General features: G+C 49.6%; 1 protein-coding gene across 1 annotated transcript; it reads right to left on the bottom strand.

Moving 5' to 3' along the window:
• Positions 1-1,226: 1,226 nt before the first annotated feature.
• Positions 1,227-10,732, bottom strand: CYP24A1 (cytochrome P450 family 24 subfamily A member 1). The gene is made up of 12 exons (XM_066331067.1): positions 10,544-10,732; positions 9,882-10,072; positions 9,466-9,559; positions 8,711-8,807; positions 7,455-7,546; positions 6,684-6,795; positions 5,225-5,370; positions 3,809-3,975; positions 3,547-3,625; positions 2,970-3,164; positions 1,817-1,928; positions 1,227-1,240 (listed from the first exon to the last, which is right to left on the bottom strand). The coding sequence occupies exons 1-12, from the start codon at positions 10,730-10,732 to the stop codon at positions 1,227-1,229; spliced, it is 1,488 nt and encodes a 495-aa protein (XP_066187164.1).
• Between the last annotated feature and the right edge of the window lie 2,757 nt (positions 10,733-13,489).

Here is a 13,489-nt window from a genome sequence, read left to right as displayed (position 1 = left end):
TGTAAAACTGTAAAGACTTGAAAATAAATAATGGAAGACAAATTCTAGAGGAAAAAAAATAGAACTTTTTATTTCCTTACAAAACTGCCTGGAAATATTCAGATAACTCACAAATGGTTTAATACATTGTTCTAGAAATATTCAGATAACTCACAAATGGTTTAATACATGGTTATGGGGGTACATTACGTGTCTCAGCATAACAGAGGAGAACAAACAAATGAAAAACAAGAGACAGACCAGCAAACACTAAGAGTTTGCATCATTTCAGGGTATTTATAAAAAAAAATAAATTCTGGGTTGTATGTGGAGATAAAGCTGTCCTTGAAAGTGTAAAACCAGTGACCACAACAGCCAAAACTCCAGTATTGCATGCAGGGCAGTGACAACTTAAACCTTCAGATTTTGCGGTCTCCACGAGAAACAGACCCTTGGAGATGTTTAGGGTCCTCATTTCCTGAGGGACTGGCCTCGGCAGCAGGATTTTATGAAGCTGCTGTGAATGCCCTTTTAGGATGATCATTCCACAGAGGCAGAACCCTCGGGACTCCTGGGGCTCCATTCCTGGAGCTTCTCCATGCAATGAAAGACCACAGAGGTTTTACAGTAAAAGTGGGGTAAAGTGGGTTGTGCAGGAGCTGGAGGGATGGAAATCCCTGGGGAAGAGCAGAGGGTGTGAGAGGCACAAGACTGGAACCATTCAAACCAAAGCAAATCAATCCTGTCAGCTGCATCTGTCCCTATTTCCCTCCTATCCAGGCAGTGAAAGATGCCAAGGAAATGCATTTCTTTCATTATCCCAATTCTCCAGCCCTGTTTTAACCTTTTTCCAGACTCCCCAACTCCTTTCTCGTGGCACTGGCGGTTTGAGAAGGTCTGGGGCACTTGTCTCTCCCCCTCGGGGCTGCCAGGGCCAGTCCAGCAGTGCCTGGCCCCAAACTGGAGGCAGCTCCCCCAAACTGGGCTGTCACACAAGCCCCAGGGCTCCTCGTCCTGTCCAGCCCCCCAGCTGCACTAAACCCCCACACTTCCACAGCTCTCTGAAAGCACTTTTTCTCTCCTTTTTAAGGCCCATGTTCCAAATAAAGCAGCCTGGGAGCTTTTCCTGGGGCTGTTCCTGGCTCAGGGGATGTGGTGCAGTTCTTCCCTGGTCCTGGAGCCTCCAGAGCTTTGATTTCCACAGCTGAGGTCTCTCTTTTCACAGCAGGCAGCAGCAGGGCTGGCCTTTATTTTTTGCAACCTGTATTGAACAAAGAAAAGGATCTTTATAGAGATTATGTCAAAGAAAACTGCACCGAACAAGTCTCAGTTAAAGGAGGGAATATTCAGATTTTTTTTTTCCTGGGGTGTTGGCTGGCAAAAAAATACCTTCCCCAGTATTGAAATGTCCTGGATTTCTAATTGGAGGATTTAGGATTTAAGGATGCATCTACCATCTAAAGAAATTATAGACCAAGGCCCAGGCTGGAGGTGATGATGAAGACACAGCCAAAAAACACACGTGCTCCAAAAAGGGGAACCCAAGGAAGAGCCATGCTAAAGAGTTCCTGGAATATGGAAACTAGTCTATGGAAAAATATGAATATTCAGCAGATTGATTCCATAGAATGGGTATTTAAAGAAAGCCTCTGAAATAGCAGGGTGTGGACTTGGCTGAATTCCACATCACCCTGCTGGCCGTACTTTGCTTTTTCTATCTCCTAATTATTTTTTTTAATTAAACCTATTCCCTAACATTCACCGCAGAATTTACACCTGCTTTTCAGTCTCCCATTAATACCCAAAGCCCGAGAAGGAGGCTGCAGTGTGCACAGACCTGCCCGTGGCTGGAAGGCGATGGGCAGTGCCCGGCTGGGGATGAGGGTCCCCGAGTGCAGCGTCTCCACCGGCTCCTGGTCCGTGGCCACCACCTGGTACTTTCGGATCAGCTGCAACAGAACGTGCTGGGTCACAGACCTGGGGTCACAGATCTGACCAGCTGGAGTGGGGACACCCCTGAGCCTGCCAGGGGAACTTCCAGGGCAGTGCCTCGGGAGAACCTGCCGTAGGATTATTTGGGGAAGTCTCACAGCTTGGGGTGAGCAAAAAGGTTCCCCCCGTGGGGTTCTGCATATGCTAATGACCTCAGTTTGCTCTCCCCGTTGGCCTGTGGGCTTTGCCCACCTCTGTTGGTCATATCTATCCCCAGTTCTCGAGGTTTCTCCTTTCCCTGTTCCCCCACTGTCTGTGATGTCCCTGATGGTCTGTCCTTATGTCCCCTATAGGTCACTGCCCTCTGCCCTGCCCTTGTACCACCTCTGTGCCCTCAGGCCGTTGGTTCCTGAGCCCACATTCAACCCTAAACATTCCTTTGATCTGAGTCTTTCTGTGCCTAAAACCCTTCAGTGTGAATCTGCAAAATCAACCGCACTGGGGCTTTAACAGGAGCCCCTTCCTGCCTTTCTTCTCTGAGCTCTCCGTGGTGTGTAAATGTGGGCTGAGCGCCTTGCCCAGCCCAAAGGCTGCTCCACAGGAGATGCTTTTAAGGGAAAGGCAGCAACAACCACTGTCCACCTCCACTGGAGGAGCAAAACTCCCCCCAAAATTCCCTTTTTGGGGTGTTTACCCAGCAGAGGGCCAGGTGCAGCTGCAGCTCTGCCCAGTAACCATCCACCTCCAACAACTCTCCACCTCCAACTACCCTCCACCCCCTCTGGAGGAGCAAAATTCCCCTCAAAATTCCCATTTTTGGGGGGTGTTTATCCAGCAAAGAGCCAGGTACAGCTGCAGCTCTGCCCAGTAACTCTCCACCTCCACTTTGCTACACTGGAGGAGCAAAACCCTCTGCCCCAGAATTCCCATTTTTTGGGATTTTTACCCAGCACAGGGACACATGCAGCTCCAGCTCTGCCCAGTAACCATCCACCTCCACTTTGTACACTGGAGGAGCACCCTTCCCACCCCAAAATTCCCACTTTTTGGGTGTTTACCCAGCAGAGGGCCAGGTGCAGCTGCAGCTCGGCCACGCGGCGCCCCACGCACATCCTCTTGCCGATGCCGAAGGGGACGTGGGAGAAGGGATGGATGGAGCCCCTCTGCAGCCAGCGCTCGGGCCTGAACTCAGCCCAGCCCCTGAAATACTCCTCGCTGCAGCCCAGGGCGTGGCTGTTGATCATCAGCACCGTCTGCAGCAAAACGAGGGACAGAATCATTCTACAAATCAACCCCAGGGAATGGAAAAACCCGCAGCTTCCGCAGGAGAGGTCGTGTCATCCCCCCAAAAGTTCATTGGAGTGCAGAAAAAGTTGTGGTTTCCTCAGAATTGTGGGAAAAAATGTGAAAAAATAAGTTGGAAATTATTCCAGGCAAATTTTTCTGGCCGTGTCCAGCAGCACTGCAGGCAGGTTTGTGTTCGTGGGAATCCTTAGGGTGAACCCCTCATTCCTCATCCTGAGGCTGCCACTTTGGCAAAGCCAGTTTGAAACTGAAACACGAGCAGCTCCTGTGGTTTAACAGGGCAATTAATAAACGGGAAAACATCCCAATAAATGGAAGGAATCGACTTACCCCTTTGGGCAGCACGTAATCTCCCAGAACCATTTCCGTGTCGATGGTGCGAGTGGTGAAAGGCACTGACGGGCTTAACCTGCAGGGAAAGAGAACCGTGGGTTAAATTCCCAGCCATTTTCCTTCTTTCACCTCTCAGATTTCCCCTCAGACAGCAAAATGAACAAAAATCTGCCTGCTGGAAAATCCTTTCTCCCCTGTGCAAAGGAGCTGGTAAAAAAACCGAGTGATGATTTTGTGAGTTATTCGGGGATTTTTTTACCTCATGGATTCTTTCAGGCAGGCTTTTAGGTAAGGCATGTCCCTCAGGCTCTCAGCACTCGGGCTCTTCTGGGCACCCACAACTCTCTGGATTTCCTGGAAAAGCTTCTGCTGGACGTGGGGATTGCGGGAAAGGTTGTACAGAGCCCACAGCAAACTGTTGGCTGTCTGGAACAGAGCGAAAAGAAAGGTTCAGTCCTCCTTTTTGTAGGGACAGAAGGAAGGAATTGCTCAAAGTTGAGAGCAGCTTTTTATGGCTGGGCACAGCTTTATGGGATTTTGACAACCTGAGGGATTATGAGCAGTTCCCAGTTGTCCTCCTGAATTAAAAAATTCAGGGATTTCAGGTAAAAATCCACCTGCACTTGGGCCAGAGGCAACTTCAGGGTGAGTTCACTGCCAGGTGTGCTGGTGGTCGGGTTGTGAAAGGAAATGGGGAATTGGAATGATTTGAAATCTTTGGAAAATCAGCTTTACCATCTCCAGCCTGGCCATCTGCAGCCAATTGGGGTGAATTTAAACCCTTGGAAAATCAGCTTTACCATCTCCAACCTGGCCATCTGCAGCCAAGGAGGGAATTGTGGGAGAATTTATACCACTGGAAAATCAACTTTATCATCCCGTCCCTACCAATCTGCAGCTAAGGAGGGAACCGGGAGGAATTTAAACCCTTGGAAAATCACCTTTACCATCTCTGCCCCACTGATCTCCAGCTAAGGAGGGAATTGAGATGATCTGAAACCTTTGGAAAATCAGCTTTACCATCTCCAACCCACCCATCTGCAGCTAAGGAGGGAACTGGGGAAAATTTAAAACCTTGGAAAATCTAAATCTAAAATCTACCCCCACCAGTCTGCACCTACGGATGAAACTGGGAGGAGTTTAAACCCTTGGAAAATCAACTTTATCCTGTCCTCTCCACCGACCTGCAGCTAAGGAGAGGATTGATAGGAATATAAACCCTTGGAAAACCAACTTTACCAACTCCCCCCTGGTGACCTGCAGCTAAGGAGGGAATTGGGGGAATTTAAACAAATGGAAAATCATCTTTACAATTTCAACCCCACCAAGCTGCAGCTAAGGAGGGGATTGATAGGAGTTTAAACCCTTGGAGAATCAACTTTATCATTTTCACCCTGGCAATCTGCAGCCAAGGAGGGAACTGGGAGAAATTTAAAACCTTGGAAAATCATCTCTAAAATCTAACCCCACCAATCTGCACCTAAGGATGAAACTGGGAGGAGTTTAAACCCTTGGAAAATCAACTTTATCCTGTCCTCTCCACTGATCTGCGGCTAAGGAGGGAATTGGGGGGAATTTAAACCCTTGTAAAATCACCTTTACCATCTCCAACCCACCAACCTACAGCCAAGGAAGGAACTGGGAGGAGTTTAAACCTTTGGAAGATCTCTTTTACCGTCTCCACGCCGGCGATCTGCAGCTCAGCGATGGCAGCATAGAGCTCCTTCCTGGAGAGGTGTCCCCCCGAGTAGATGTCACACAGAAAATCCCCCTGGGGGTTGGCTGAGTGCTTCTGCAGCCGGCAGTCGATGGAGTGCTTGGCTGAGGAAGGGCAAGGTTCAGGGAAAATCACTCGAAATCCCGTAAAAATAACAGCAAACCCACGTTTCTCAAATGGGGTTTTAAAGAAGGGCCGGGCTGTGCTGGGTTTTCAAGCAGTGGGTAAATAATGAGGGCGTTTATAGTCAATAAAGGATGATGTTTTCAGTTTTCAAACAAAATAAAACTCAGTTCCCAAAAATCGTTTTCCAACAGAGGAGTTCCTGCGGACTCTCAGGAATTCCACTCTTAAAGGAGGGGACGAGATCAGTGGCCCACTGAGGGAAATGTTCAGCAGACAGAAACACGAGGAGGTAAAATTAATTACCTGGGGTTTTCAAAGGGCGTCGAGGTGTTTAAGAATCAAAGTGGTTTAGCACCCAGAACCCCCGAGGGGAAATGTGAACCTTGGGTTTCCCAGGGGGAGGCACAAAGAGACGCCAAATTTCGACATGTTGAGGTTTTTTTTTTTTTTTAATAAAAATAAACAGATTTGGCTCGTGAGTATCCCAGCTGTTAAAACCAGTTCCTTTAAGGAATTATTCATTTCAAGGGTGTCAAACTGGTTTTTCTGAGCAAAACTGGTTTAAAGTGTCTTTCCTAAAGCCCATAAACCAAGAAGCAGTAAAAGAAGGGAGTGTGTGGCTGGCAGGATAAAAAGCCTTGGGACTCAAACACCCCAGGGAAATATCTCAGTGTCACAACCTCCCAAAAGCTTTCTCAACCTTTAGTTAATGCCTCTCACTGTTTAAACTAATGACATCTAAAAATATTAAAAATACAAACTTAACTTCACACCCGGAGTTTAAATAATTTTTAAACTTGGAAGGTCAACTCATTTCAAATAGTGAAAAAAATGTCAAAAAGACAAACTGCACCTTATTATTTTAATTACTTCTGGTTTTAAGATTCACAGCTATGTTGCAGGTTCTTTTTTTTCTTTCAAACAGGTTTTTGTCGCATGCAGGATTCTTGTTTCTCAAGAAAGCGACTCTTTGAGGGAAGTCTCTTTTCATTTATTCCCTCCCCGTTAAATAGGTTGCACATTTTTAATTGATTTTTATGATAGATTATGACACTGCTGGCTCCCAGAACCCTGGGATTTCCCTGGGCATTGGGCATTGCCCCACAAGCCGGGTGTTAGTCACTAAAAACTGCTCCCATGTGGGAATAAATTCAGGTTTTGGTACAGCAAAGGTGCTTTAATCCGTGCTGAAGGCAGGGATTAAAGGCAGCAACCATGGAAAAAAAATCAATTCCAGCAAGAAGAGGACAGAGATGAAGGGAAAGGAGATAAATTGGGGTTAAATAATGACCTGTTTTAAATATCTCATCCCACGCTTTGGTGTGAGCTTGCCAGACTTTGGTGTTGAGCCCCTTGTGCAGCTCCACGGGGGTCACCATCATCATCCCGAAGGTGGCCATCATCTGTGGGCAGAAAGAGGTGGGGAAACCCTTCCTTAATCTCTTTTAATCCATCCACTTGCAACCCCTGAACCTGAAGGGGGGAAATTTTCAGAAAGGCAAAATCCTGGTGGATTTTCCATCCTGGACAGAGAGAATGAGTCTCAGTCTAGGAAGGGGATATCCAGGTAAAAAAAAAAATCAGGGACAGCCAGGAGCTTCCTCAGCAGGGAATAATCCTGTTTATTTCAGGCACCTGTTGGGAGTGGGACAAGGTATTTTTTGGCAGGATCACTGTCTCCCTTGACAACACAACCCGAGGCAGGGCTGGCTGTGTTTGCTGAGTGAGATCAGGCAGGTTTGTACCCCAGAGCTCCAGGAAGGAGTGACCCCAAACCCTGGGGATTTACACAACCCCACCCAAGGGCAGCAGGGCTGTGCCCCAGAGAGCAGCAGAGTCCCCAGCCAAGGTGACAATTCTCCTTCCAGGACCTTTTCCCTGCCAGGCTGAGGAGTTCCACAAAGGAAAAGGAAATTCAAGATTATCTGGGCACGTTTTGGACGCAGAGCACAGAAGCCTGAGCTGCTTTTTTTCCTGCTGGCTCCTTTAAACTCATTAACAGCAGGGATAAAAAAAAAATAAAAAAAAAATCACCCCAGCCCCAGGAGAGAGCTTTCCATACCGTTTTTACAGCCTTGATGAAGTTGAGACTTTCCTCCTCTACGTCCTCCTGCAGGAGGCCAAACCTCTTTCCGTACAGCACCAGACAGATACCTGCGGTTAGGCAACATTATAAATACACTTATAAACAGAAGGGCGCGTGGGATGCATCATTTATCACCAAGGAACGGCCTGGAGGAGCCTTCTGAAAATGTTCCTTGACACAGACCTGTCAGAGCAGCACCAGAAGAACACCTCCTGCCTGTTTGCCTCAGCCCCAGCCAGGGGTCCCAGCTGAGGGGCCCTTACAGCAATATTTCTGCCCAAATTCGGATTGCTGATCCCCAAAGGAGCAGCAGAACTGCACATTTGGCTCATTTGTGGTGACTTTACAGAAGAAAATGGAGTGGCAGGAGGACAGGGCTTGAAGAGCCATCCACCACAGCATTCCCTGCTTCTTTCCACAGCCACAAACCACTCGGGAACGCTGGCAGCCTCCCACACTCCACCCTTTCCACTTGTCTCTTTTTCCCCTCTTTCTTTTCGTGCTGTCACTTCCTATTTCAACCTTTCCAAAAGCAGCCACCACCACTGACAGTGGAAAAAAAAAACATCAAAAAAATCAACACTTTGAGGAGCTCAGCCCAGAGGCTGCTGAGAGCAGTCGGGTCTGGCAGAGCTGGTTCAGGCACTACACCAAATCCTCCCTTTTTTTTGGAAATCACTGAGCACTTTGTGCCCTGTGTCATTGCTGGCAGGTCCCTCAGTGTGCTCTGGAAGGTTTCTGAGGATGAGGCTCGGTCTTGGTAACTCTTTCCAGTGCTTCTCAATCCCAGTGTGAATGTTGGAAATGGGATTTTCCAACCTTTGCCTACGGCCAAGGCTCTGGTATTGGGATATTTCATCGAGCCTGCACTACTGATAATTAACATCATTAAAATCCTGCACTGCTGATAATTAACAAATATCAGATGGACAAAAAGGGGCTGCGTGTTATCTGATCCCACTCCAGATAAATGAACCACAATTCCCCCCAATTTCTTGATTTCTAAATCATTAGAATGTTTGAATGTTTTCTAAACCATGCAGGTAGCAAGGCAGAAATTTCTATTTGTGCTGCTGAATTTTACACTGACAGTCCCTGGCAGTTCTGCAACTCTCTTTCCACGATATTACAGCTGAGAGTTTGGACATTATCAGCCAGCACATTCATCCCTGATCAGATTTTAACTGCAATGCCCTGGCAGGTGCACCACGCTCAGGCAAAACCCCACTCACTTTCAAAAGACCATTTGTTGAATTCTGAGTAGACATCTTCCATCTGGCCGTTGTGGTCACAAATTTCATCTATTCTGTACATAAAGTCCTCCAGGACCTAAGTGATGGAGAGAAGAGAAGAGAAAAGAATAAAGATATTTAATAAACTGACATCAACTAATAAAGTCCGGCGTAATTCAGCATTTCAACTGCCTTTTAAGCAGATAACCATCTGGCATGAGAGCAATCCTTTTGTTCCCTGTTCTTTGAACAAGATTCAACTTCCCCCTGCCTGAACAAATGTTTGGATTTGACAGAGCTCTCGTGTTTCGATGAACTCTGCTTCCCTGGCAGGGATGAAATCCTTCACTCTGGGCCAGCGCTGGGGTTTCACAACCGGGGATTAAGGTGTTTATCAGAGATGCTCCTCAAAGCCCCTCAGGAGCACAGAGGTTAAGGACAGAGGTGTTCCCTCAGGGGAGGAGCAGAAGGATGGAGGGCTAAAGGCAAAAACTACTGAATGCAGGAGAAGCTGTTTGCAGGAGCCCGGATCCTTATGGAATAATCCTGTTTTTCTGCGGACACACTCCCAGCTCCAGGTTTCTGTGCCGTCCCAGAGACACAGAATCTGTTTGTATTTGTTATTCCCCCGATCTGGGTCCGAACTCGTGTTTTTATCACTGTGGAGTAAATAAAGTTACCCAGACAAACCGGATCTGCTTTAATTCCTCCCAGACCTCCAGGGGAGAGAGAAAGGATTCCTCAGAGCACGGTACCTCGTTGATGGTCGTGTCCAGTTTCACAACTTCCCTGGGCTTCATTAATTTCTTCTGAAAGGCGCTTCTCACCCTCTGCCAGTCCTTCCCCTCCCTGCATTGGAAACAACCGCGGCCAGGTTGGAGAGCGAAAAGCTCAGAGAAAAATGAAAACAGAAAAGAAAAAAAAAAAAAAAAGAAAAAAAAAAAAAAGGAAAAAATAACCAAAAAACCCCAACCCAAAGCCGGTAGCATGTGCACTATTGATGCTCCATGGCACCAGCACCGGGGCCGGGGGATGAGGGGGATGATGCCTCGGTTGCCCCCAGCCGCCCTCGGGGACACAGCCCGGGACCCCCGGTCCCGCCCGCAGCATCCCCCGGGCACCGCACACCCCCGGCCCCGCTCCTCCCCGGGCTGCTGCGGGTGCCACTCACAGGATGAGCAGCCCGTAGCCCTCGTCGCGATAGTCGCGATAGGCTTTCCAGGGCTTGATCTCCAGGCGCTGCGGGCAGGCGCTCTCGCGGCGGTACAGAGCCTCCAGCAGGCACGGCGCCGCGATGTGCACCGAGTCGAAGGCTCCCAGCTTCATGCGGAAAATCTTCCCGAACCTGCGGTGGTACTGAGCCTGGGGAGCGGGGAAAAAACACCCCGGGGTGAGTGCGGGGCGGTCCGCGGGGCGGCATCCTTATCCCACCACCGTCCTCATCCTCGTCCCATCACCATCCTCATCTTCATCATCCCATCACTGTCCTCATCCTCATCGCATCACCGTCCTCATCCTCATCCCATCACCGTCCTCATCCTCATCCCATCACCGTCCTAATCCCGTCACCATCCTCATCTTCATCCCATCACCGTCCTAATCAGCATCCCATCACCATCCTCATCCCGTCACCATCCTCATCCTCATCCCATCACCGTCCTCATCGCATCACTATGCTAATCTTTATCGCATCACCATCCTCATCCTTATCTCATCGCCATCCTCATCTTCATCATCCCATCACCATCCTCATCCCATCACCATCCTCATCCCATCACCATCCTCATCCTCATCACCCCATCCCCGTCCTCATCCTCATCCCCGGCGCCTCACCAGCGTTTCGTGCTGCCTCTTGAGCCCTCCCTTCCAGAGCACGTCGGGCAGGCTGCCCATCAGCGGCCAGCAGGGCGGCCCGGGCAGAGCGTCTGCCGGCCGCAGGGCGCTCAGCGAGGAGGCGGCGCGGCCGCGGGTGCGGGCGGGGAGGCGGCGGAGGAGGAGGAGGAGGATGCTGCAGCCGCCCATGGCCGAGGTGCGGGCCCCCGGCCGTGCAATGGGTGCCTTTATAGCAGCCCGAGGTGCTGGACTTTCATCGGCGCCAATGGCAGCGCTGGGTGGGGTGAGGTGGGGCGGCGGGTCATGAAAGGCTTCAGGCGGGGCACGGACGGCACCGAGCCAGCGCCTCCGGCCGCCGGGAGCAGCCGGGACACGGGGGATGCGGGGATGGGACCCGCGGGGATCGGGGGCATCGGACCCGCCGGGATCCGGGGCATCGGACCCGCTGGGACCCGGGGCATCGGACCCGCTGGGATCCGGGGGATGCGCGAGTCGGAGCCGCGGAGATCGGGGATGGGACCCGCGTGGACCGGGGATGGGACCCGCGTGGACCGGGAATGGGACCCGCGGGGATCGGGGGGATCGGACCCACTGGGATCCGGCAGATAGGACCCGCCGGGATCCCGGGAATGCGTGGATGGAACTCGCCGGGATCCGGGGGATGCGCGGACCGGCCCCGCTGGGATGGCGGATGGGACTCTCTGGGATGGTGGATGGGACGCGCTGGGATCGGGGGATGCCCAGTCCGGTTCCCAGGAGGAAAGGACTCAGCGGCGACTCCGCCGCAGGAGCGGCTCCGCTCCTTGCCTGGCGTTCGTGCGAGCGCTCTCGTAGCTCCCTCTATTTTTTTTCTTTTTTTTTTCTTTTTCATTTTTTATTCATGTTTTAGAGTCCCAGCGCCCGCAGGAGCGTGCTGGGCTCTGGCGCTCATCCTGCAGGGCGCAGGTGGCAGAGCAGTTCAGTTTTCCCGCAGCATTTGCACTTTAAAAAGACGGAATTAAAAAACAAAAAAGTGCAGGGGGCTGAGGAACAAGAAGTTGTGGGGTGCGAACTGCCCTTACCCTCCCCGGCTGAGTAACCAGAAAAGGTCATGCGGGCATCACCGGGGATGGCAAAATTCCCTTCCCTCTGAGTGTTGTTATTAAATCCTGACAAAAATGAGTGAATCCCAGTCTTTTAATGAGAAACTGCACTGAAATGCTCCGAGAGTGAGGCTGAGAGAAGGCAGGAGAGGAGCAAGAACCGGGAAAGTGGGAAAAGGAAGAGAAGACGAAAGAGGAGAGGAGAGGAGAGGAGAGGAGAGGAGAGGAGAGGAGAGGAGAGGGATAGGAGAGGAGAGGAGAGGAGAGAGAAGAAGAGAAGAGAAGAGAAGAGAAGAGAAGAGAAGAGAAGAGAAGAGAAGAGAAGAGAAGAGAAGAGAAAGAGAAGAGAAGAGAAGAGAAGAGAGAGAAGAGAAGAGAGAAGAGAAGAGAAGAGAAGAGAAAGAAGAGAAGAGAAGAGAAGAGAAGAGAAGAGAAGAGAAGAGAAGAGAAGAGAAGAGAAGAGAAGAGAAGAGAAGAGAAGAGAAGAGAAGAGAAGAGAAGAGAAGAGAAGAGAAGAGAAGAGAAGAGAAGAGAAGAGAAGAGAAGAGAAGAGAAGAGAAGAGAAGAGAAGAGAAGAGAAGAGTGGGATCCTGCTGCAAGACAGAGCTACCTGTAATCCAGAGGATTTATTTCCAGGAAAGACAATTTGGCTGCAATGGGGATTTGATTTTCTTGCACCCCACGCTGCCTCTTTTCTTCTTTCCCACGTGTGACTCAGCTCTAATCCCTTTAATCTGAGGGTTTTGGGAGCAGAGTGTGCAGACAATGGGTGTGCTGGACAGAGCACGATCAGGAGATGGGTTTGACACATAAAGCACACGTCCCGAAGCCAAACTAATAACAATTAAAAAACCAAGGCAGCGGTGATTAGCAGAGAGAAAACTTACAAAAGAAAATGTACACTGCAGAATTTTTCTGGGGGTTTTGTACATCCCTCCCAAGTGATTTTCTGCAATGGGATCACCCTCTGTGGGCCACAAGGTCAGAGCACCTCCCAGGCAGGCTTTAAAGTTAAAGTTCCTTCAAAGGTGTATTTTTTTTTTTTTTTTTTTTTTTTTGGCGGGGGGGAACACCACAAGTGGACAGTGTGTGATTTGTTTGCTTTGAAGCTACTGAAACACACCTCTCTGTCCTCGCAGGCAGCTCAGGCTCCATTCACTGAAAAGTTCTGAGAGACCAGGCAGGAGGAGACAATTTGTGCACTCTGCCTATTTAAGGAATGAAAATGAACTCATTTGAAGGGTCACAGCTTCGTGCCTGTGAAACGCTGCCTTTGAAGAGTCTGGAACAGGCAAGTCGAGGCTAAACTGGGCACAGGTCAATTTTTCCATGTTCTTCACAGCTCCGGGGAGGAAACCACCCTGTTAATATGAAATCTTCTCCCTCCGAAGCTGTTTTCAAATGACAGGATGGAAAAGGTTGGGTTTCACTCCCGTGGCTGTGATGTGCAGCCCTGGCAGGGCAGTTTGCTGGGAGCTCAATCAAATCCTTCCTCAATTCCTGCTCAAAGTCAATCAAATCCTTCCTCAATTCCTGCTCAAACTCAATCAAATCATTCCTCAATTCCTGCTCCAACTCAATCAAATCCTTCCTCAGTTACTACTCAAACTCAACCAAATCCTTCCTCAATTCCTGCTCAAGTGCAAGTCCAAGTCTGCAGCTTCCCCTTCTTCCCTCCTTCTTGAGAGATCCCAAACCCAAGTTTTAATTTGCATTTGGGACCTTTAGAGCATATCAAAGGTTATCCCAAGACCAGTTCAGAGTTCTTGAGCTGAGTTTTGGGTCTATCCCTCCACTGGGGCTCCTGGAACTGTGAAGGTGTCACCGATGTCCATCCAAAAGCCTTCCCAGTATTTTCCAATGT

The sequence above is a fragment of the Sylvia atricapilla genome, chromosome 16 (assembly GCF_009819655.1).
Source record: "Sylvia atricapilla isolate bSylAtr1 chromosome 16, bSylAtr1.pri, whole genome shotgun sequence".
NCBI classification, from domain to species: Eukaryota; Metazoa; Chordata; class Aves; order Passeriformes; family Sylviidae; genus Sylvia; species Sylvia atricapilla.
This window is presented reverse-complemented; position numbering and strand designations above follow the sequence as displayed.

Excerpts from the sequence above, each read along its gene's own strand:
- CYP24A1 (XM_066331067.1), bottom strand. The coding sequence starts at position 10,732 with ATGGGCGGCTGCAGCATCCTCCTCCTCCTCCTCCGCCGCCTCCCCGCC. Across the intron at positions 10,073-10,543 it reads AGAGGCAGCACGAAACGCTG|GCTCAGTACCACCGCAGGTT; the intron begins GTGAGGCGCCGG and ends CCCGCTCCCCAG. Across the intron at positions 3,165-3,546 it reads ATTACGTGCTGCCCAAAGGG|ACGGTGCTGATGATCAACAG; the intron begins GTAAGTCGATTC and ends GTTTTGCTGCAG.